The sequence below is a fragment of the Camelus bactrianus genome, chromosome 6 (genome assembly GCF_048773025.1).
Source record: "Camelus bactrianus isolate YW-2024 breed Bactrian camel chromosome 6, ASM4877302v1, whole genome shotgun sequence".
NCBI lineage: Eukaryota > Metazoa > Chordata > Mammalia > Artiodactyla > Camelidae > Camelus > Camelus bactrianus.
The window spans coordinates 12,677,050-12,699,789 of record NC_133544.1 but is presented as its reverse complement, the minus strand read 5'-3'; the positions used below and the strand labels follow the sequence as shown (position 1 = coordinate 12,699,789).

The 22,740-nt window shown below is 46.7% G+C and overlaps 2 protein-coding genes across 2 annotated transcripts in view; one reads left to right on the top strand and one right to left on the bottom strand.

Moving 5' to 3' along the window:
* The first annotated feature begins 363 nt into the window (after positions 1 to 363).
* On the top strand, positions 364 to 11,230 carry PSMC1 (proteasome 26S subunit, ATPase 1). Its single transcript, XM_010968683.3, has 11 exons — positions 364 to 463; positions 3,742 to 3,795; positions 4,400 to 4,496; positions 6,044 to 6,168; positions 6,557 to 6,742; positions 6,915 to 7,043; positions 7,720 to 7,816; positions 8,482 to 8,671; positions 9,168 to 9,319; positions 9,911 to 10,065; positions 11,090 to 11,230. Exons 1-11 carry the CDS (start codon positions 461 to 463, stop codon positions 11,222 to 11,224), a joined length of 1,323 nt encoding a protein of 440 aa, XP_010966985.1. The 5' UTR covers positions 364 to 460; the 3' UTR covers positions 11,225 to 11,230.
* Positions 5,134 to 22,740, bottom strand: part of NRDE2 (NRDE-2, necessary for RNA interference, domain containing) — a 57,171-nt gene continuing 39,564 nt past the window's right edge. The window contains exons 10-14 of the mRNA XM_010968684.3: positions 21,203 to 21,589; positions 19,510 to 20,438; positions 18,334 to 18,472; positions 13,814 to 13,885; positions 5,134 to 13,312 (exon numbers count right to left, since the gene is read on the bottom strand). Of these exons, the coding sequence (XP_010966986.2) occupies positions 13,187 to 13,312; positions 13,814 to 13,885; positions 18,334 to 18,472; positions 19,510 to 20,438; positions 21,203 to 21,589 (1,653 nt within the window). The 3' untranslated portion in view covers positions 5,134 to 13,186. The remainder of the gene's footprint in view (positions 13,313 to 13,813; positions 13,886 to 18,333; positions 18,473 to 19,509; positions 20,439 to 21,202; positions 21,590 to 22,740) is intronic.

Below are 22,740 nucleotides of genomic sequence, written 5' to 3'. Positions count from 1 at the left end.
AAGAAAAAACAAACACACATAGATTTAGATGACTCATGAGACAAAAGAAAAACTCTCAGATGAGCAGGCTAATTCCAGAGACCAAATGTGAACTTAAATGCTGGTGCAGCTTCGCAGTTCCAAATGCCATTCCAGAGCAGTAAGTAAAGTTCTGTTTGATTTTTGTAAATTTAAATGTTTTATATTTTCACAATTGTCTTAATTCTTTGACAGTCCAAGAGTTGTTGACAATAACGTAATTGTGATTTAAAACTTTTTTCAAGTGAAATATTTTTAACGCTCACGTCTCGCGTATTAGTGTATCCTTGCCCCTCCCGCTCGCACAAGCCTTTGGAACGCGACTTCGTCCTTGCGGGATTTGGTTCCTATCGGCTTCCGTAGCGTCCTCCACAACTCCCGCCCCTGACGGGCCGCCGTAGCTGTGCACTTCCGGCAGCGGGGCTCGAGCAGCCGAAGCAAGATGGTGAGTGACTAAGGGTTTCACGGCTGTGGTAGTTGTGCGACTGAGTCGAGGTGATTCGAGGCGAGAGGACAATGCGGCTGCCCGAGGCACTTGGTCCGCCCGCTCCCCTACCGGCTAGCCCGGTTTTCTTGCGGGGACGGAGGCTCGTGGAGACGGTGTTCAGGTCCACCGCGGGCCGGGGCCGACCAGCGGGCCTTTCCCCGCGGCCCCGGGGCCGGAACTCTGCGCGGAGGGTCCCGCAGGCGGACCACGGAGGGGGCGGAGTGGGTCAGGTCGCCCGGCTTTGCTCCTCCGCCGGCCGGGGCTCTGCTGACCCGCGCAGGGAGTTTTAGCGGGAGCTTCCTGGAGTAACTGGGACGAGTGCTTTCGGAGCCGCCCGGGTGGAGGGATGTGCGACTAGAGCAGAGAGAAGGATTTGGTCCAGCTGAGGAGGGAAGAGTGGAGTCGTGGGAGACCGCCCGGACTGGAGGCTTTTGAAGGAGGCCTTAAGACGGACGCTGTTGTAATAGTTGGAACTCGGAGGGGAAGGTCCCCTGGGGTATTAGTAACAATAAAAACAGCTAGCATTTATTCGTTAGTTCGTAAATTGATGCTGCACTTTCCCAAGGAGGGAGGTCCAGGCTCTGCACTAGGCACTGAGGATACAGAGGGTGAGCATGACTGACCCGGTCACTGTCGTCGTGGAGCTTACATTCTCAAGAAGGCAGACAAAAATAAATAAATAAATAAAGGAATGTGTGATATATTGGGGCGGGATAGAGATGAGTTGGTGGCCCTTGCTTAGGGCTGTTATGTAGAAAGGGATAGGGTGGGGAGGGGTGGCTGTTTTACATAGGGTATCAGCGAGTCCCAATGAGGTGGTGTGATTGGAGCAGAGATGTAAATAAAGTGAGAGAGTAGCTGTGCAGTTATCTGAGGGAAACTGGTCCAGGCAAAAGGAACAAGTGCAAAGGGCCTGAGATGGGAATGTGTTTAGCCTTTATCATGAACCCAACCACATAGTCTTATAGGTCTAGAAGGACTTTGGGATAGCCACATTTTAAGCGTGATAAGTATCTGGCAGGTACTTTCCCAATATTTGCTCATTATTATTCTCTACAATCCTTTGAGGCAATTATTATTACCCTCAGTTTACCAAAGAGGAAACTGAGACAGGGTGAGCGGCTGTGCTAGAACACAAATCCTGTTGGCCTTTGCTGTGATGTACTAGGTGTCCATGCAGTAGAGAAACACACCAATATTGGTGTCTAGTGGACTTGAGTGTGATTCCTGGCTACCTCTCTGACCAGCTTTGTGACAGTAGGCAAGTCACTTAACTTCTCTGAGCCTTGGTTTTCTTATCTGTAAACTAAGGGTAATGGTAGTACCAGCCTCATAGTGTCTGTAAGAATAAAATGAGATGATACCCCGAGAATGTTTAGGACACTCCTTGGCATATAGTATAGTGCATGTACGTTTTAAAACGTTATTTGAGACTGAGAAACACCATGTAAAATGTCCCAGACATGAAGTTTGGGACCCACTCAGAAGAATGTCCTCTGGTGGGACCAGACTTGCAGGATCGTAAGGAAGGTCGATGAATCTGGGAAAGGTTAGTTGCAGCCAGTTTGGCAAGGACCAGGCATACCTGAAGAGTTTGGACATTACCATAAATCCTGGGGAGCAGTTGAAGGTTTTTGAGGAGATTTACAGGATCGGCTCTTTGTTTTAGAAGGTAATAGAGCTGGATTGGTGAGGGACTAAACTACATCTGGAAATCTCAGTTGGGAGACTAGAGCCCATATGAGAATTAATGGCCTGGACAGAAACAGAGGTGGGGATGGACAAGAGAGAGAGCGAAGAATCAAACCAGAGTGGATTTGTTTCACAGCCCAGACTTTGTAACCAGACAGAGAAAGTCCTGACCCTTACATTTCTTATTCACCAGTAATGCAGTATTGATGAGTAGGTACTAGGAGTCATGCAAATATTAAATGTTTTACACTCATTACCTCATTTTCAGCAACAGATGGGAGTTAATGTCATCCCCACTTTCCAGTTAAGGACACCAAGGCTCCCGGAGGTGACCTAACTTACCTGAAGTCACACAGCCTATTAGTAATGGAGTGATGGAATTCAAACCTGGGTGCATCTAATCCCATAGCCCATGTTCTTAGGCTGTTGCAGTTCCTCATCTAGAAAGTAGGAATAACGAGCCCTCCCTTGAGGACTGTCCGGAATCAATGTGAGAGTGAAGATAAACATGCCTAGTACAGACTTAGGCACATAGTAAACACACTGCAAACATGAGCCGCCCTAGCCAACATCACGTTTACTTAGGGGTATAAGTAATTGTTAAAGGCTTATAATTTGGACAGCTCATTGCAGTGAAATTAATCCTATTTCCCAAAGTTTCTCAGAGCCCTTAATTACTGTCTTTATTCTAATTATGAAGTTTTAAGAATCCTGCATGTGGGGAAGTATATTTGATCTTAACTTTTTTTGCGTAGACATGATAGGGTGGTTTTGTCTTGATAATGAAGCTGGCAGTGTATTAATTGAGGTGACCTTGTGGAAGTGGTTTGAGGGGACTGAGAGAGCCCCTCTAACCAAGTAAATTCACTATTACTCATTTAAAATGCCATCATTTTTGAGACATTGCTCTGTGTAAAACATTGTCCTGAAACTGAGGATCTGTTTTAAAATGAGAAACCCCACTTAGCTTGCCAATACACTAAGTTCTTGGTAGCTTAGGGTAATTCAGCTTTTTAGATTGGGAAGATGGAGCTGCTGGAGCGCCCCAGGCTTTAGGGATGGGAGGTATATAAGATGCCGTTGAAAGGAAAGTCTCCTGGGTCTTAGTGAGACCCTAGAAAGGAGTAAATGATTGATAAATGCTTGTTGAATAAGTAAAATGATGTAGCTTTCATGGCCTAGTTTCATGAAATATATTCTTGGTGGCCTCAGTCAGGTAGTTTTATATAGAGTGTCAGGCCAAATACCTTCCCCTCAAGAAGGGGTGGTCTTAGAGTTTTAGCCTCGTTGTGACGTGTTAGTTATATGTTTTTTAAAAGAATTGTCTTTGATGGAATCTACTGCTAGATGCACCATTGATGTACCAGCTTTTCAGAAAAAAAAAATTCTGCCACGCTAAGTGTACACCTTGACTGCAAGGTACATCCTGAGTTCATAAATGTTAAAATAAGGGGGAAGTCTTGGTGTCATAGAATCACAGGAAAATAAGAAGGTTTTAAGTGATCATATTCTGACTTTATACCTCTGTTTTAATTTTTCTTTAGGGTCAAAGTCAGAGTGGTGGTCATGGTCCTGGAGGTGGCAAGAAGGATGACAAGGTAAATAAGCCAGATATGTCTGTGATATGAGCAAATTGTGGAAGATGTCGTATCTCAGCTGAGAAGTTCTTTGGGGAATCCAAGAATTTTAAAATGTAAAATAAGTGATCTGTGTTTATTTAACCAGCCTGGCCTACAGATACAATACCCTTTTCATGTTTTACAAAAGATTATTGATTGTCAAGTAGATATTTATGAATTAACAATTTTTAAACATGTAGAAGTAGTAACATTACAGAAGTGTTAAATTGCCTGTGATTTTAGTGCCTAATATCCTTAGATGTGAAGAACTGTGTCAGATGATTTCAACACAGACTTTTGGCGTATAACTGAATTCTGACCTCTGTTCCTTACTGAATAATCTATCAGTGTGTAATGTAAAAAGAAAGACATTTACATTCACACATTCAATTAAAATTCCAGGAATGTTAAAACGGGTTTTTTTTTGTTTTTTTTTTTTTAAGGACAGTTTTTAACAACAATCTAAGGGATAAGAAAAAGTCTAATAAGGGCTAAGTCACCTGGAAATAGATGATGGTCCTACAGAAATGTTTGTGTTTTAATATCTGTGATTTTTTTTCCCCTGCTATTCTAAAAACTCAAGGATAAGAAAAAGAAGTATGAACCACCTGTGCCAACCAGAGTGGGGAAAAAGAAGAAGAAAACAAAGGGACCAGACGCTGCCAGCAAACTGCCCCTGGGTAATGACATGGCTCTGCTTCCTAGGGAACCCATCTCTGTGTAGCTTAGAGGTCTGAATGTGGACACAGGAAATAGGGGGTGGTCGAAGCTCTAGGTCTGTGACTTTGTGCAGCATTCCTCTGGGTTGCAATAACAGCAATGTTTTGGTTTTAACAGTATACACACAGTATACAACTGTTTCTCACTTTAAGAAACTTATAACTTCTTTAACCAGCTCCTCTAGTGTATTAGAGCACAGGTTTAGATTAGAAAACTCAGGTTGCACTTGATTAACTTAGAGACACACTAATTTCATGGAGAAGTGGAATGCCACTGTATTGGAATCACAGCATGCAATGCCTGAACATAAATTTTTTCAGTAGCTTCCTACTGAGTATAGAATAAAATCCAGACCAGGTGACTTGACCCAGCCCAGCTCTCCATCCTCAGCTTCTGCCACTCCTCTTGCTTGTCGTTCACACTGCCCTGCCTTGTGCTCTTTGAATTTTCAGCACATCAGGGCCTTTTCTTCCCTCTGCTTGAAAGTGCTCTTCCCCTAGTTCTCCCTGTGGCTGCTTCCTCCTCATCCCTTCAGGATTCAGCTCAAATACCTCCCCCACCCTCATCTGCCATCTAAACAAGTGTCTTCTTGCTTAGTTGAGATAAACTAATTTATTAAATATTGCTTGGTTAATAATAGAGTCAGGCAGTAGAAAATGTGTCTGTGATCTACCATAATGAATTGATACAGTGTTGATAAAGAATAGATCATAAGGTCACCAGAAGAAAACAGAAAGTTCAAAAACACAGTCAAGTTACAGATAATTAACATATACAGATAAATAATACATGATTTTTGTTCTGTAGGAAGATGATGGATTATTTAATATAAATGGCTGGCATTTTTTGTTATTGAGAGAAAATGAAATTATACCCCTTGCTTTTTGCCAGATAGATTAATAGATATACATATGCAAATAAGTAAATAAATGAAAATCCAGGAATATATTTTAACTTTAGGGGAGGAGGTACCTTTTGAAGAAGCCAAGAAACCTAGAAACCACAAAAGAAAAGATAGTATGTAAATTTGTATGTAAATTTTGAAATTTCTAAAGAAACAACACAAGAGTGTGGGAAAAAAATGTTTGCATATATGTTAATATCCCTAATATTCACAATCTTCCTATAAATGGATGCATGTGTTACAGCTCGGTGCAACAGCGTATACTGACTGAACAGCGTGTGTAGCTGTTTTTATTAGCACCTGTGGGGAATAATAAACCAAAGAAACTATCTTTTGGGCCAGTGAGTTTGTCCTTTATAGACAGCCTGTGTCATTTGTGTTATCTGTCTGGTCATGGACCGCATCCACATGGTTACATATTTGCAGAACCCCTTTTCCCTTTGCATTTAGGCATCTGCTTACTTAGGGTCACCAAACTGAATTTTTCAGAGTCTGGCCAACTAAAATAAGCTTATTTTAAATCTTAACTTTTATTTCCTTAAGGATGAATTAAGTGCAAACCACAGGCTCCAAATATAATAAAACTTTACTTTTTATTTACAGTGACACCTCACACTCAGTGCCGGTTAAAATTATTGAAGTTAGAGAGAATTAAAGACTATCTTCTCATGGAGGAAGAATTCATTAGAAATCAGGAACAAATGAAGCCTTTAGAGGAAAAGCAAGAGGTAAATTGAGAAATTATTGTAACTTTGATTTTCACAAATTGAATTCTACTTAGTTAAAATTGCCAATGTATAAATGAAATTCAAGTAGTTGAACTTTTCAGGCTTTAATGAATCATTATTTAGCTGCCTTTTAACAGCACCAACTGCTAGCTCAAGTGGTAGAGTGCATGCTTAGCATGCACAAGGTCCTGGCTTTGATCCCCAGCACCTCGTCTAAAAATTAAGTAAATCTAATTACTACTCCCCCAAAAAATAGTTTAAAAAATTAAAATTTATTTAAAGGATGTATTAAATAAATAAACACACCACCTGCTTTGTGAATCTAGTGAACTCAGCATCGTCTTTGTGGGTCTAATCCACTTTTCCCTCTCGGCATACTCTTACATAGGAGGAAAGATCAAAGGTAGATGACCTGAGAGGGACTCCAATGTCAGTGGGAACTTTGGAAGAGATCATTGATGACAATCATGCCATCGTGTCTACATCTGTGGGCTCAGAACACTATGTCAGCATTCTTTCATTTGTAGACAAGGATCTGCTGGAACCGGGCTGCTCGGTCCTGCTCAATCACAAGGTAAGTTGATAGTCTAAGAAAGCCCACAGGAGTGCTTTCTCCTTCCTCTTAAATCTGTCTGCCCATCCTGTGAACTCCTGAAGGTAGAGGAAATTCTCTGATTGCCGTCCCATTGTTGTAAGTGCATTGTGTGAACCTCGTGTCCCTGTGTTAAAGCTTAGTGTCCTGTTAGGTGCATGCCGTGATAGGGGTGCTGATGGACGACACGGATCCCTTGGTCACAGTGATGAAGGTGGAAAAGGCCCCCCAGGAGACCTATGCTGATATTGGGGGGTTGGACAACCAAATCCAGGAAATTAAGGTATGCCTGAGAACTGACTCCGGGGTTTCAGACCTTTGGTTTCTTACTGCTGTCTCATTTAGGGTGCTTGGAATTGTTTGGTAGTATCTGTGTGAACATGTTTCCAATTATGCTGACTTTCACTGTGGCTTTCCAGAAAGCCCCAGTGAGGTATGGGGTAGCTGAGTGGCACACACTTGCACAGGGAGGTCTAGAGCGTAATCCCAGCCCTCTGCAGCTCCTTCCCTCTGTAGGGAGGCCACTCAGAGCTATCACAGAGCTCCACCGGTGACCTCTCAGCTGGGAAGTAGCCATTGTGTCCCTCGGTGGTGGCAACAACAGAAGATCTTGCCAGCTCCTGCCTGTAGTTTAATTAAAAAGGGGGAATTCTAGCTTTCTTAAGTTCCTTTTGCTCAGGAAAGGCTTAAGTGTTGCTCAAGGCTGACTTGTGCTGAGAAGTGAAAGGGAGATTGGGTGCTATTAGGAAGAGGGGTGGGTACTGGGAGCTCAGGTGGGACAGAGGTCGTCCTCTGCAGTATGTCCTTGCTGGTGGAAGTCAAGCACATTGTCTCTAACAAGGATAATTGAAATTTTAACTTTTTGTTGAAAGTGAGATACACTCTTGATGCCGGCTAATGAGTCTGATAATTTCAGTAAGAAAACCTTTCATTTTTACCAAGTGTTTTATTTTCTGTAGGAATCTGTGGAGCTTCCTCTCACTCATCCGGAATACTATGAAGAGATGGGTATAAAGCCCCCTAAGGGGGTCATTCTCTACGGTCCACCTGGCACAGGTATGTATGCTCCGTGTTGGTCACTTTCCAGGCACTCAGCTCATCATTAGCTGCTTATAGGTACTTAGCAGTCGAGTGAGGACGCCACAGTTCCTTAGTTTAAAAGTGTGCCCTAAGCAGCATTTTGGACTTTTTTGAATAAGCAACTCCTCTGGAAACATACCTATTACATGAAAGAATATCTGTATATAGAAGTACCTAAGAAACTGAACTATCTTAGACTTGAAATTATAGATGTCACAGAGTTAATGTGTTAAGAAAAAAATAGGGATTACAACAAAAAATAAACACCAGTAGTGTCCCCCCAAATGCCTGCTCAATGTGAATGCATTTCCAGTTCCCAAGCACTCCTCTTCTGTACTCAAATATGCCAGATTTAAATGTTGTAAAACATAATACTTGTAAATATTTTTAAGAGTAACATGAGTCTGTTGAAAATAGTTTATAAGAAAAAATGAAAACAGGGTGCTCAACCTTGGCTGTACACTGGGATCACCTTGGGAGCATTATCAAATACTGATGCCTGTTTCCTATTTTGGAGAACATAATGCTTTTCATACAGGGATCCACTCATTTTTGACGTCTTTTTAAGGTGGTAATGAGAGTTTTAAAGTTAAAACAGCACTTGAGGTTTTTTTCCCATTTTCTTTTTCAATCTAAAATAGGTAAAACCTTACTAGCCAAAGCAGTAGCAAACCAAACCTCAGCCACTTTCTTGAGAGTGGTTGGCTCTGAACTTATTCAGAAGTACCTGGGTGATGGGCCCAAACTCGTTCGGGAATTGTTTCGAGTTGCTGAAGAACATGCACCATCCATCGTGTTTATTGATGAAATTGATGCCATTGGGACCAAAAGGTAGGCATTCTCTCGCCTCTCTTGCGTCGTTTAGAGGTAAAACCCGTGTGGTTCTTCTGAGAACGATCGGCCATTGGCACTCCCTGTCCAGCTTGCGTGTTGGTTTGCCGCAGTCCCTACTGTGTAGCTCTCTGTGGATGCTTTAGGCTGTGCTCTTCCAGGTGTCAGGTAACAACCGGCCCGCAGCTCATTGGTCAGTCCGTAACCACGCCGCCTCGAGCACCGTTTTGAGTCAGGCACCATCTAGACTCTGAGAACCAGTCCTGAGCATGAGTCTCTGCCCTTAAGGATCTCAAATGTGGAGACAGAATGTCAGATATAAAAACTGCTGCAAAGGAAGTAATATGATACGTGATTTGGGCCTTGGGAGGGTGTGCTGATGTTTTACTAGAAAAACTGAGGATGTGACATATGGGTTGAGACAGGTGTGTTTTGTAATTCCCCTCTGACGGGAGATCAGTTGGGTTTTCACTTCTCCTTATCGTCTTTTCCAAAGGTATGACTCAAATTCTGGTGGTGAGAGAGAAATTCAGCGAACAATGCTGGAATTGTTGAACCAGCTGGATGGGTTTGATTCAAGGGGAGACGTGAAAGTCATCATGGCCACAAACCGAATAGAGACTTTGGACCCAGCACTTATCAGACCAGGTCACATTTGCTTTTGTTTCACTGTGGAGAATAACTGTGCTTATATGTGTTTATATTTCTAAGAGCACTTTGGGAGGAATATAAATAATACACATAAAAGCAGACACCACACTGAAACTTAAAATAACAAAACTGTCCGTTTGAGATAATGGATAAGAGCGAGCGTGATATAGTCTGTGTAGCTTGACCATTTTAATTCAAATCTTATGTCAGATTCTTTCCTTTCCCATAACAAATGTTCCCTTTTTAGTCTCAAATTTTTTTAAAAGAAATAATCCATATGGCAGCTCAGTTTTTACATTCAGGTAGTACCAAAAGAAACAAGAACTAATGTGCTTACTCTTGTTTATAATGTTTTTTAGCACAATTGATCTGTCCTTTCGCACTAACTGTGCCATTTAGGAACCTCTCATTTGCTTCTGAAGAACCAGAGCAGAGAGGATTTTTTTTTTTAATGGGATAAATTTGAACCTCCTTCCACAAGACACTATGTGACTGAGACCACACATGAGGTGGCTCAGGCTTCCCCCTGAACCTGGGCCGAGCCTGGGGCTGCCCAGGGGTGTGACTGAAAACCTTTCATGTGTGCAGGCCGCATTGACCGGAAGATCGAGTTCCCCCTGCCTGATGAGAAGACGAAGAAGCGCATCTTCCAGATCCACACGAGCAGGATGACGCTGGCCGACGACGTGACCCTGGATGACTTGATCATGGCGAAAGATGACCTCTCTGGTGCTGACATCAAAGTGAGAACCTGGGCTGGATTGTACCTCTCAGTTTTATCACATATGTGTATGATGTTTCTTCCCAGATGACCAGAGTTAAAAGCAAGGCCTGGCAACACTGAATACGGATACAACCTGCTTTCTGTGGGAGGACCTGAGTTCTCATCAGGCTTGATGCCAGGGTGAGGCAGGGGCGGCCATGCAGGCCTTTTCATGCTGGTGCCTGCACTGAACTGCGTATCATTAGCGTCAGTAGATCTAGGCTAGTGTCTTTGTTGGAGGGTAAAATCTCTCTCTTTAAAATCTAAATTATTTTAAAATTTTGCACTTTTTATTTAAAAAACTTTCAAGCCTTCAGGAAAGTTGCATCAATAGCAAACACCCAAATACTTATCACCTCAATTTACCAAATATTATCATTTTACCTGTTTGTTTTCTCTGTATGCACAAAACACTTCTTTTCTGCTGAACCATTTGAAATAAATATCCTAAGGGCCATAACCAGATAGAAACTTCAGTGCCACGATTGTGTTCTTATCACTTCTTGTCACACAGGGTTCTTTTTACTTTTGACAAGTAATTATTAAGAAAATGAGTATCTTAGAACAAATACTGTATTGAAACCTGTATTTAACCTAGAACACATGTTCTCTTATGACATAAGTAAACGACATTGATGTATAGTCTAAATTTCTGGACATTATCTATTTCTTAGGGAGATTACTTCCATTAACAAAAGCGGAGCTTTGCGAACTTACCGACTGACCTGCCACACAGCTGGTCGTAACCTGAGCAATACTAGAACCCAGAGCCTCGGTTCCTGGGCCAGTCCTCTTCCTTAGTCAATTACTGCTAGTTTAAGCAATGTCAGGTCCTTTGAGAAAATAATTAGAATGCTTAAAACATATTTAAAAAATCTAATCTTTCCCACATGGTTTGAGAAAGTGTTTAGTCTGGGTAGCCTACACTTTATTTCAAAATAGCTCTAAATTGTTAGAATAAAAATAAATATTTCACTTTCTGAACATGCTGTTCTTTCTCACAGGCAATCTGTACAGAAGCTGGTCTGATGGCCTTGAGAGAACGTAGAATGAAAGTAACAAATGAAGACTTCAAAAAATCTAAAGAAAATGTTCTTTATAAAAAACAAGAAGGCACCCCTGAGGGGCTCTATCTCTAGGGACCACAGCTGCCTTTAGGGAAATGGCAGGAGTGTCCTGACCCCTGGGAGGGATGAGGCTGGGGAAGCCGCCCAGGGGAGCTGATGTTCCAGTTGCTCGTCTTCAGTGAAACATCCGTGTACCTTTCTGAGCGTGGCGGGGGGGGGGGGGGTGCCCATTGGGCTGCCTTCGTCTGTTGGTCGCGTGCAGTGTCCTCGTCCCAATAAAGCCTGCTTTTTCTCAACACCGAGTCCTGTTTCTGGACCGTCCGCGCCTGCGGCTCAGCAGCAGGCGGGTGGATCCGGGCATCAGGGAAGCTGCCCGCTGCTCACAGGGACGGCAAGCTTCAGCACCTGTTTGTCCCCACGTTACGCCCCCAGACTGGTGGTTGCTGTTCAACAGCAGCTGATGGGAAAGAAAGGATCACAGCCGAATAGCCAGCGATCCTAGTCGTTTAAGCAGCAAAGGCCGAGTTCACATGGCAGGGGCTTCAGAAGGAAAGCAAGCATTCACTTTTGGAAGTTTATGGAGTATGTGAGTTCTCAGCACACTGGGGGCAGGAAAGAGGTACTGGTGTTGCTAGGAGACCGGGGGTTTCTAAAAGGAGTCTCAGGTCAGGGTTGCAGAATCTCATAGCAGCCCCAACATCCCTTGTTACCGGGTTGAGAAGCCTCATCCCTCCCGAGAGCGTGAAGATGTGTCAGAGCTTCCCCTTGCCTTTCTCTGTTTCCAGCTCTTCTCTCTCCTTTCTGGGCAGTTCAGTCTTACAGCCAGGAAGTGGGGCAGACCAAGGTAAGCCTCGCGGCGGCTGGCGGGCAGCTTCCCTGGGGGCTCTCAGCTGCTCTCTAGAAAGTGCTCAGCTGTGCTGTCCTCCCCTTCTTTACCCAACCCGCGTCCATCAGTTTCTAGCCAAAACTTAGTTCCACAACACTGGCTCTTCCGGGACGAGGTGCCAAAGAAACGTGCTTTCAATGGTTCTAGACAGCATGATTTCTTTTTTTAAAAAAGCCAAGAGAGAAACTGTCCATTTTTTTTTAAAGCAGGACCTCAGGGAAGTTAGTTTCTCTCAGTCAAATGTTACAGCCTTGGAATCAGAACGAGTACACGGCCGGCCTGGGCCTCCACATCTTAAGCTGAGCTGACGCGCACGCTGAACGCGTACCTTTGGCACGTCGCACAGGCAGGGCTGGATCTGCTGGGAAGGGGCTGGCTCCGTCCTCCACTCGGCCATGGTGGCTGCTGGCGAGCTCCCCTGCAGCAGAGTCCTTACTTGGGGCAGTGCTTTCCACACTGTGATGTACACACAAGTCCCCTGAAAGGAGTCCCGTTAGAGCACTGGTTCTGACTCAGGGCCAGGGTGTGGCCTGAGAGTCTGCATTTCTAACAGGCCCCCAGGTGATGCTAGCTGCTGGGTCCATGGTTGGAGGCATCACAGAGCAGGGCTTAGGGAAAAATGAGAACTCTGAACACATCTGATACAGGTGAGAACACCAAGTTCTAAGTGACTCCCCACTGCTCTGGTCTGAGGATACGGCCTGGTGGAGAAGATCCTAGTACTGAGTTAACCGGACCTTTCTTACCTCAACTGCGAGAGCAGCAAGGATGCCTATCAGGAACGTATATTCACCCGGGCAGGGCTGGCACTGGCCGCGCAGGGCAACAGCGGACCGAACAAGAACTCGTACACCGGCCACGCTAGGCTCAGTTACCGCCTGACACGATCCTCATCTATGCACATATGTACACATACTCACATATATGATATGTAAGACAGCAGCTTTCATGTCACTTGCACATGCAAAAAAAGTGCAAGAGGTGAGAGACTGATAACCCAGACACAAATTACCAAGAAACAAACGTCAAAGGCAGAGGTCTCAGCACACACGCTCGAAGGTATGTGTCACCGTCTCCTGGTTCCTCCTGGCTCGGACAGGACAGGTGCCAAGGTCTCGGAGACACGCTCCCCACGCCCCTCCAGGTCTCTAGTCCTCAAGTAGAAGCTCCAGCTCCTCCAGCAGCAGGCGCACCCGGAGCTCCTTCTCCGTCATCAGGTCCAGGATCTCCTGCATCTCATCGGGGAAGTACTCCACGGCGTCCATGTACAGCACCTGGGGCAGGAGAGCCTAGTCAGCTGGCCACATACGTCCTGTGAGCCTGCCTGCCTGCCGCCCCTCCACACCCCACACTACCCTTCGCTGCCCTAACTCGGCAGGACCTCGACGTGGTTCAGGAAGGACTCAAAAGCAGAGGGAAAGGGAATAAACTCAAAGTGGGGCCAGAAGTTGTTGGCAGACACTGCAATCACAATCATCTGATTTCTGAACATCTCCTGACCCAGGCTCGGCAAGGCAGAGTTGGGACATGGATCCTGACACATTCAGCATCTGGCTGAGCTTTGGGCAAACGCTGGGAACCAGCAGCCTGAAGTGACGCTCCCATGAAATGCCAGCTCCAGTGCAGGGGAAGGACTCAAGTGCCCCTCAGGCTCCAAAGGGGATACTTTCACTATGACCAGGCCTGGGAGGTGCTCTGTCCCCTGACACTGGCTGGATGAGGCTTAGCAGGAAGGTCCCTGGGAATCTGAAGAGACCATGGTCTTTAGAACTTACCTTTGCCCAGGGACAGTTCTGAAGTGCTTTGTAGAACACACCTTTGCTTCTTTCTTTATTTCCTAAGGAAACCTGAGGCAAGGGGAAAAAAATTCAAAAATGATGAAACAGTCAAGGCCCCTCCTGCACTGTTTCTTGCAGGGCAACGCCACGGTGGCTGCTGGGTGGGGTGGGTCCCTGTCCCACAGGGTCACTGCTGTGTCCCAAAGGGCCTGGAGCTGCTCCTGAACACCTCTGACTCGTCACCTCCTCCTTTACTGTGGCCAGCCCACCTCGCATCACTAAGAGTGCCTAAAACGAGGCCTCAAGCATGAGATAAAGGTGATGACTTTACACAGAGAAAATTTTTGCTTCAACACTTGCCATTTTCTGAAAACTATCTTAGAGAAATGAGATAACCAGGATTACTGAAGCAGTAACCTTATCAAAAGCAAATTTGCAGTCAGGAATTTCCATCAGAGTGGGCAGATACTCAGCACGTTTTTTCTCTAAGCACATTCTTATACTAAGGTATAAAATCCTTAGTCTCAATTCACAGGTGCTCTTTCCACGCCTGCTGTGGAAGCAGGAGCAGCATGTGGTCTCCCCTTAACCAACCACCTCGGGGCCTCTCCCGAGTCCCAGGAAGGGATGTATCACTTGACTGCTCCCCCAGGGAGACAGCCCGCCCGGGCAGCTCCCCAGGCAGGTGTCTGAGGCTGCGATTGGAGCTCATGGAGCTGAAGTCTGTTTCCGGGCTTTCTGTCCACCCACCTCCCCCAGACTTCCCGTTCCCACGGGAAAGCTTTCCAGTGGAGGCCAGCTCTGCCCACCAGGCTGTGTCGGGACCGGACCAGTAAAGGCTGTTGACCGATCCCCTAGAAATGACATCGAGGGACTCTATCTACCAAGGATGGCCTCACCTCCTTCTCAGCTCTTTCCGGTTAACTCCCACAGACACGGAGACAACCTGTGATACCCTTCAGGTGAGCATCGGGCCTTCCCCTCTTGCTCCAAGTGCCGCCCACCAAGCCAGCCACGCGGTCTGGGGGGATTCCTGCTTCCCCCCCAGCATGGGCCCCGGCCCTTCCGAGGCTGGACCTCTGAATTTACACCCAAGAAGCCAGTGTGAGCTGTCCTTCCTTCACACACCAAAACGCTTCAGTGCTAACTATCCTAAAACACTAAGTAAACTTCAGGCTTATTTCCTTGTTTTTGAAAGAAGAAAAACTGTATTACTGTGTTAGTGAGTATTTGTGAGACTCACAGATAATCCTGGAACCCAGCACATCCAGGTACGTAAGCTGGCTGTCCTCAAATGAGAACTGCTCTCTGCTGTTTCCTTAATCAGTCGGCCAGCGGAAAATGCCTTTGCTGTACCAGGTGTGAGAGGGTTAAACGCCAGGTGAAAGACTGGTGGTGATGCTTCTCCCATTCAGGATTCAGATTCTAGGACATGGCTTCACATGCACGTTCCCTCTCACCAGAGCAGAGGTTCCAACAGGAAAAGTTCCTGAAAGCTACCCTCTCCACGCCCTCCTTCCTCACCTCCTGAACTTTCTCATCTTAACCAGCCATGGCTTCCTGTAACATTCCCAAGTCAGGCTGGACGGTAACTGGTAGGTGACCCCACGCTGACCTTGTGGGTCACGGCTGGGTGAGCATGTCTCCCTCCTCAGGCAGAGTATCTCTGGGCACCAACCAGGTTCCTGCTCAGAAGTGAAGACGCAGCTAACAAGCTGCTCCCAGGGCTGCTGGGCTCGGTCCCCAAGGAGCCTCGAATTCTGCCGACAACGTCCCCAGAGAGAGGTGGAGCCAAGACTTCACACCAAGGCCACCCTTTGGTCAGGAGCCAAGTCGTCCACATGGGGATGAAAATGAGGCGAGGCTCTGGAAAGCCCTGGCGCTGCGGGTCCTCCACCTGCCGGGGCCTGAGCTGGTCCTCAACCCTGTCCCGGGCCAGGCGGGCCGGGGGTAAGAGCAGCAGCTGCCCGTCCTCAGTAACAGAACAAGTGCCCGAGCTCCCCAGCTAGGCAAGCTGTGTGGGGGCTCAGCAGTCTCTGGTTTTGGCATTTCTGTACCTTCTTATCTGATACTTGCCGCCTCCACATGGGGGAAGCAACATCTCTGACAAAATGAGAGGGCTGAAGGTCTTTGGGCTTTTGCAAAATTGGATTCTTTTTTCTTATCTGAGTACAAAAGATTCTGAGCAACTGTCGGTTTATACAGTTTTTTTTTTTTAAAGTAATTTGACAGAAACTGATATCCAACCCTCCCTAAATTAAAAAAAAATACATTTCTATACTACTTCATCCGAGTACTCCTAAGAGGAGACGGACTCTCTCGCTAGAGGTTTATTTATTCACCACTTGAAAGGTAACTGAAGAGGATTCTTTTCCCTCCCACCAGCTCTTGTAAATGGTGGCCTTTCAATATATCCCAACGTCTACCAGCTGTCCACAGACTGGAAGGAGAAATTATACTTGAGGATAAAGTAAAATCTAATGAGTACCAATTTAGAAATGCCACTGCTCCCTTTCTCTTTATTAAGACTTCTTTCATTAGGCTCATGAATTCAGCTAACTGGTCTACATACTTAAACTTCTTTATTATGTGGGTACACAGAACAGCGTATTTGAAAGTCAACCACGGTTTGTCCAGTTCCTTTTTTCTCCCATATTCTCCATGGCCAAAAATAGGTTTTAATTCCCACAATCATTTCTGCAGGAGGAAAAAGCAAGCAAGCAAATGCACCTGCGTGTATGACCCACGCACGTCCACACGCCCGCGCACACGGACGGCATGGACGCACAGCCCAACAAGCCCCGCGCCCTCCCCTGGGGCCCCGGCTCCCTGCTCCTGCCCTCACCTGGCACTTGCAGCCTACTCCTCACACTTGGGCCCTAATTTGATTTTTTCACTGTGTTTATCAAAGCATTAGGACCCCATCCAGATGCTTCAGGAGCTGCTTGGGGAAGTCACTGGCCTAATTAATTCCTGGTCCAATGCTAATCTTTCCAAAAAGATAAAACTCCTTAAGGGTCCCTGTCTTTTTTTTTCAAGTCAAGAAGAATTTTTCTGTCCATAATCCAACCAGACTTGGCTCATGGCAGAAAAATACTGCAAGTCTGCACTTCACCCTATTCTCCTCTACCTAAAAAAGCCTGGAGAAGTTACACAGGCAAACCTGCAAGCTCTCCCTTGTGTTGACTTTAAAGGTCTTCCAATGGCCTAGGAAGATTCACAGGGAATTAGCCCTGGAACCGCTAGGGCGCATCTACATGCTCCTGCGGTGGAGGGGCCTGGACAGAAGTGCGGCTCGGCTGGACCCCAGCTCCCCTGCGCTGCCCCCGCACCACGTTCCCTTAACGGGCAGGGCCCCATGCAGGCCACACATGCACACGGACACCACACCAGCGTCTGGACCTCTGAAGGTTTCCATTTCACACAAAGAAGTCAAGATACAAAAATCTCCGCTTTTGAGTCTAAGAATAAACATTAAAAACACAGAAACTCTGGTGGCAAGTCATCTTGATGCTGACCTCTGCCTGTTTGTCCTGGGTATGCCTATGAGCTGCCACCCCGAGATCCTGCCTCCCCTGCTCCTCAGAGGTCAGGGGACGCACCCAGATGAATTCTGGACACTAAGAGGATGGGAGAGGCCCAGCCGCTCCTAACCCCTAACTCACTCTGTCCCTTTACACCTAACTCTGCCACGTGGAAGTTGACTCTGTCAATTGGAAATGCTCAGATACTCTGATCAACTTCTGAGAATTTATCCTATGGAAATAATCAGAGATAAACATACATAATGTTTACGTATAAGGAAGGTCACTCCTGGCTTCTGAGAGGTAAAATGTTCAATGGAGGTCACCTGGATATGATTTAAGAGCCTTGAGCTAAACAACATTCAAGTGGCCTGGAAGATTGTGTTTCTAAAAAAGCACGCAACCTGGCAGTGGACGTGTTATAGTAAATGAGGCCCTGCCCAGTGCCAGGCCTTCACCAAAGGCAAAGCCAATTCAGACTCCGTGAAGCCCAGGGACCACCTGTCAGCCTGCACAACACATTAACAAAATTAAACAGCATCTCATCATACTCAACTACTGTGGCACTCAGATGTAAAAACAAAGCTGCTCTGGAAATGTCTATTTTAAAACCACATTCTAGACTGACCTAGATCAATCTTGTCTCTTACAACAAAAGAGAATCAGAACCTAGAAATTTCTATGAGCAAAATGGCAACAAACTCAGAGAAACCTCAAGACACGCCACTGCACCGACAGCCTGGGCCTCACTCCTCACTAGCATTCTACCAAAGCCCCCAGCAGAAAAGGCAGCTCGTGAGCCCTTCCGAGTCCAGAGAGACCCGACGTCATTCCGCCAGGGCTCCCACAGGGTTAACCAAGGCCGAGAGGTGGGCGGAGGCGGCGAGCCCTCCCAGCCGTCCCGTGCCACGGTCCTGGACACCTGCACTTCCTCACTCATGAAGGAAGAAGTAGAGCTCTGCATGAAAACAAAAACCCTAAATCTTTTCTCACCAAAAAATTCAAATACATCCTCCACAGTAAGGGGCACCGGCTGCCGCTGTCACTCCGCAACGCGTTGTCAAACAGGGCTCTGATCCGATGTGTCAGGCCGGTCTCTGGGATGGTGGCGTGGACCTCCCTGCCGTCCACCCTGCAAGACAAGGACTCCTGTAATTCTGAGACACCTTCTCACAACCACACCACAGTAGACAGAGATCTGTTAGAGGCAGCAAATGTCAGGGAAACTGGGTCCGAGCACGGGAGGTCATGCTGTCCCGCAGGTCTGTGGGCACCGGGGCTGTGGGGTACAGGTGCAGTGTGGCTCCTTCCATGCTGAGTCTGCCTAGAAGCCATGCACAAACTCCTTGCTTCTCTGTTTTCTAAGGAAAGCCTACCCTTTCATTAGCAGAATACAAATTGTACTGGATGGGAAGGAAAGATCTTTCAATTGAAAGTAGAGCGAATAAAGTCCCAATGGAAGAAATAAAAAAGAAGCAAACTGACATACTATTCGGAGGCAATTCTGAACAGTCGATTTATAAGGCCAGAGTGAGGCAACAACAGAGATTCTGGAAGGAACAGTGATGCCAGAGCTAGTATGTTCCCAAGCCTATCACTTAGCTTCAGATATAAAACACAGTATCAACAGATGATATTTAAAACGTGACACTGTCATCATCAGCAGTCACAATTACTAATTATTTTACATGACCTGTGAGCCCAGCACTCACTCCTCGGAGCAACGTTCTGAAGTAGATTCTTTAATTGATCCCATTTTACGGAAGGGAACCTATTAGAAACTTGAAGTGACTTTCCCAAGATCACACAGCTGGTAAGTGGAAGAGTTGGGATTTGAATCCAGATTCCAACTCCAGAGCCTGTGCCCTTATCCACCAGGCTTTTACTACAGCCTCTCAGACGCCTGAAGGCCTGGCAGTCACCATGCGTGCACCGTAAGCAACGCTCAGGACCCCAAGAGTGTGGCCTAGGAAGCCAGCCACAGGAGCCACCGGTGAAAGCTGCTGCTACTTGCAAGTCTTCTTCCTCTCCTGACTTTTTACTCTACAACATGGAGAACCCCCACGGCAGGTGTTGCAGGCCCTGGCCTGCATTCATGTCCGTGTTCCTGAGGACTAGCAGTGTGGGGGAAACACAGCAAGGTCTGTGCACAAGATGATCTGTAGTTACCTCTGCACAGTTTCCACCAGCCTCTTCCTCATTTTCTCAGCTTCAATGGCAAACAACCATGGCTCCAAGGGTTTGGCAGACCTGGTGACAGCATCAAAGAACCGTCTGGTCTTACTGGCGCTGTGGGACTTACTCTGAATCCGTATATATGCCCTCCAAAGAACCGGGTTGCCGGGATACAGCTTTAAAGCCTCCGAGAGAGCCTCTCGCAGAGGAGCCAGCGGGTAGACGCTGATCTTCATGTGGAATCTGAGCAGGCTCGTGTGCATCAGGGTGACGGCCTCGAGGACCTGGCTCAGGCTCCGGGGCCTGGCACTGCCCTCCAGGCTGGAGCCCTCCGGGGAAACAGAGCCCTTCAGTTTTGCAAATACTTGCTCATATATCCACACAGCAGCATCGATCCCTATGGTCAAATACTGGAAGAGCATGAAGCATTTAACCAAGCTAATCAGGCGGTTAAAGGACTCGGTAGGGGCTGGATCGGAGACACAGCTCTCACCCAAACAGTCCTGCAGCGCGTGTTCATAAGCCTTCCGGGCTTTCAAAATGTGAACGCCCAAGACCTGGCCGGTGCAGGGCCCGCAGGGCCCGTTCTCGGCCAGTCTGGTCAGTATGTGAACAGCCCGCGCTGTGGCAGCCCCTCCCGCGTCTGGCAGCAGCTCCACCTCCAGCTCAGCGTACAGGAGGCTGAGCTCACAGAGCTCGTGATCCCTCAGTCCCCTGCTCCCCGCTATGCTGAGGGCCGAATCAAATACTTTTCTGGCGTCCTCTGTGTTGCCGAGCAACCACTCCAGATGCGCGTACTGCTTCCAGAGGCAAAAACTGTTGCGGTTGTCTGGCTCCTTGAGGAGATTCTTGGCTAGTTTTTTGCAGTTCTTTCCTTGTGACTTTAATCTCTTCTTGTTTTTGGTGTGCAGACACCAAATCACCTAAAGGAAGAAAGGAAAGAATGACTCCAGGTGCTCTGAGATATTAAAGCAATCCCTCTGCACTGCCAGCTGCAGAAAGCCATCCAAGGCGTCTTCCTTCATCACATTCGGGAAACACTTAGGTAACCTGAGAGACAAATCAGGATTTTTTCAAGGCCACGGGTGCCCCAAAATGAACACACCCAGGTTTCCATCTGAAACCCATATAAACAAGGCTTACATACTCCAATGCTCTTCTCCAAAGAGAAGTGACCACCAAATTTTATCAGACACTATTTTTATAACACTGCCTGGTGTGTGCAATCTGCAGTTAGTGTCAGAATTTGGGGTGTTCAAATTCAGTACTAACTGGTGGCCAGCAGAGGGCAGAAGAGTCAATCCTAAATGAAATTCTAACAGATAATAGATATAAAGAGCAGGGTAAGTAGCTTATTTTATCTATTTTAATAAGCCCCTAAATCCTCTAACCCTGCTTAAGCTTAAGCTTAAGCTTGGTTCTTAACACAAACTGCTCACATGACCACAGACATCTGGTAATAACAAATCAACACAATACACAGCTCCCGTCACTGACGCGCTGGACTCTCTCCTGTTCTCCTCTTCTCTACGGCCCCTCAGAAGGGCAGCCACACACCCAGTGCCTTCAGGGGTCCCAGAAGGAGGAGAGGCTGTGGCCCAGTGCCCTGAGGAGCCTGGCCATCCCACTGACAAACAGCGTCAAGGAAATGAAGTCCCCACTTGGGGAAGGAGGAGGCTGGAGTTACCTTTGCGATCTCATACCGTAACCAGGAGAAGCAGAGCTGAGACCGCTCCTGGCCTGAAAACAAAGGCATCACAAGGTGGAAGATGTTGCGGATGAATTCCTCGCCTTCTCGACCATGACCCCTGGTCCAGCGCCGGCATCCCAACTGGTCCGTGCAGCCGACACAGCCGATGCCGGAAAATGAAAGGTTGAGAAAAGTCAAGGGCTTTTCATCATAAAATCCATTATCGAAGATGCTGTTCTCATCCATGGCCAGATAGAGGCAGGAGGCTGGAGGGCTGAAGCCGGAAGGCACACCCAAGAACTGCAGAAAGGCCGCAATCAGCTGAAACTGAAGATCCGGGCTGGAAAGTCGGATCAGAGACTGTCCGATATCATCAAACAACACCTGCAATTTTGAAGTCAAAATCAAGTGACCAAATGCAGCAAGCGAACAAAAAGCCTTCACAATTTTTTCCACAATTTTTTTTTTTGGATGTACTAATGAGTCAACGTTAGAGGCCTCCTAAGGCCAGCCGAGAGCAGGGAGCCCCGCAGTGCCCCTCCGCATCCTCACACATCCTGGGAACTCTCAGAGGGCAGGAGGCAAGACCAAAGCGAAAACTTTCAAGGTGTCCTAATGGAGTCACAGAAAATGCAGAATCACATTCACTTCTGAGAACATAATGGCTTTCATAGTTACTTTGGTAGGTTACAGTAGTGAAAATTTTTATTTTAAGATAGAAGAACTTTACTATTTTGTGGTTTCTTTGTACAAAATTGCTTCAGGAAATGACAAATATGCTCAAAAATACATAAACAGCAGCAAGGTAAGACGGAAACTACAGGAAGCAATGGCCCATGTTAAGAGCAATGATAAGAGCCTAATACTAACTGGACATGTTTGTAGCTGATTTCACGTAATGACTTTAAAACGTAAGGCCACAGAGACTATGCTGTCTCGTGTCCTGCTTATCAGACTGGTCTCGGTGGCTCTCAACAAAGAGGAGATCAAAACATGAGCCCAATAAAACTGGAGCACCTGGAATGCAACTAACCCAAACCATCAATTCATCAGAAAATGCTTCTCCTCCAGGTTTTGACCAGAGAAAAAAATCTAAGACACTGCTCACAGCAGGAGTTTGCTCCAGAAACGAGTTTTCAGAAAACGGCTGAAATGCTGAGCCTGGTGAACTAACTTTGGAAGGGCGACCATGAACTCTAAAACCCTCAAATGGCAAAGACAGACCCCACCCATTCTTCCCGAAGCCTTCAGCTCTGCCAGGGAAGGGACCTCACATGCAGGCGCACCGAGCCCTCTGTGAGCTGAGGTCCCCTGGAGGCTGGCCCCCCTCCTTCCTGCCCAAGGACCCCACCCTTTCTCTCTTCCCTAATTCCAGTCTGGCCACCCCCTTCACCACTCCTCGGACATCCCAGGCCCCCTGGAGCCTTCACTTATGCTGATCCCTCTGCCTAGACCCGAAGCTCTGGCATCAGATATCCCTTCAACATCCAGGACTACTCACTGAGCACTCGCCACAGGACAAGCATCATGGAGGC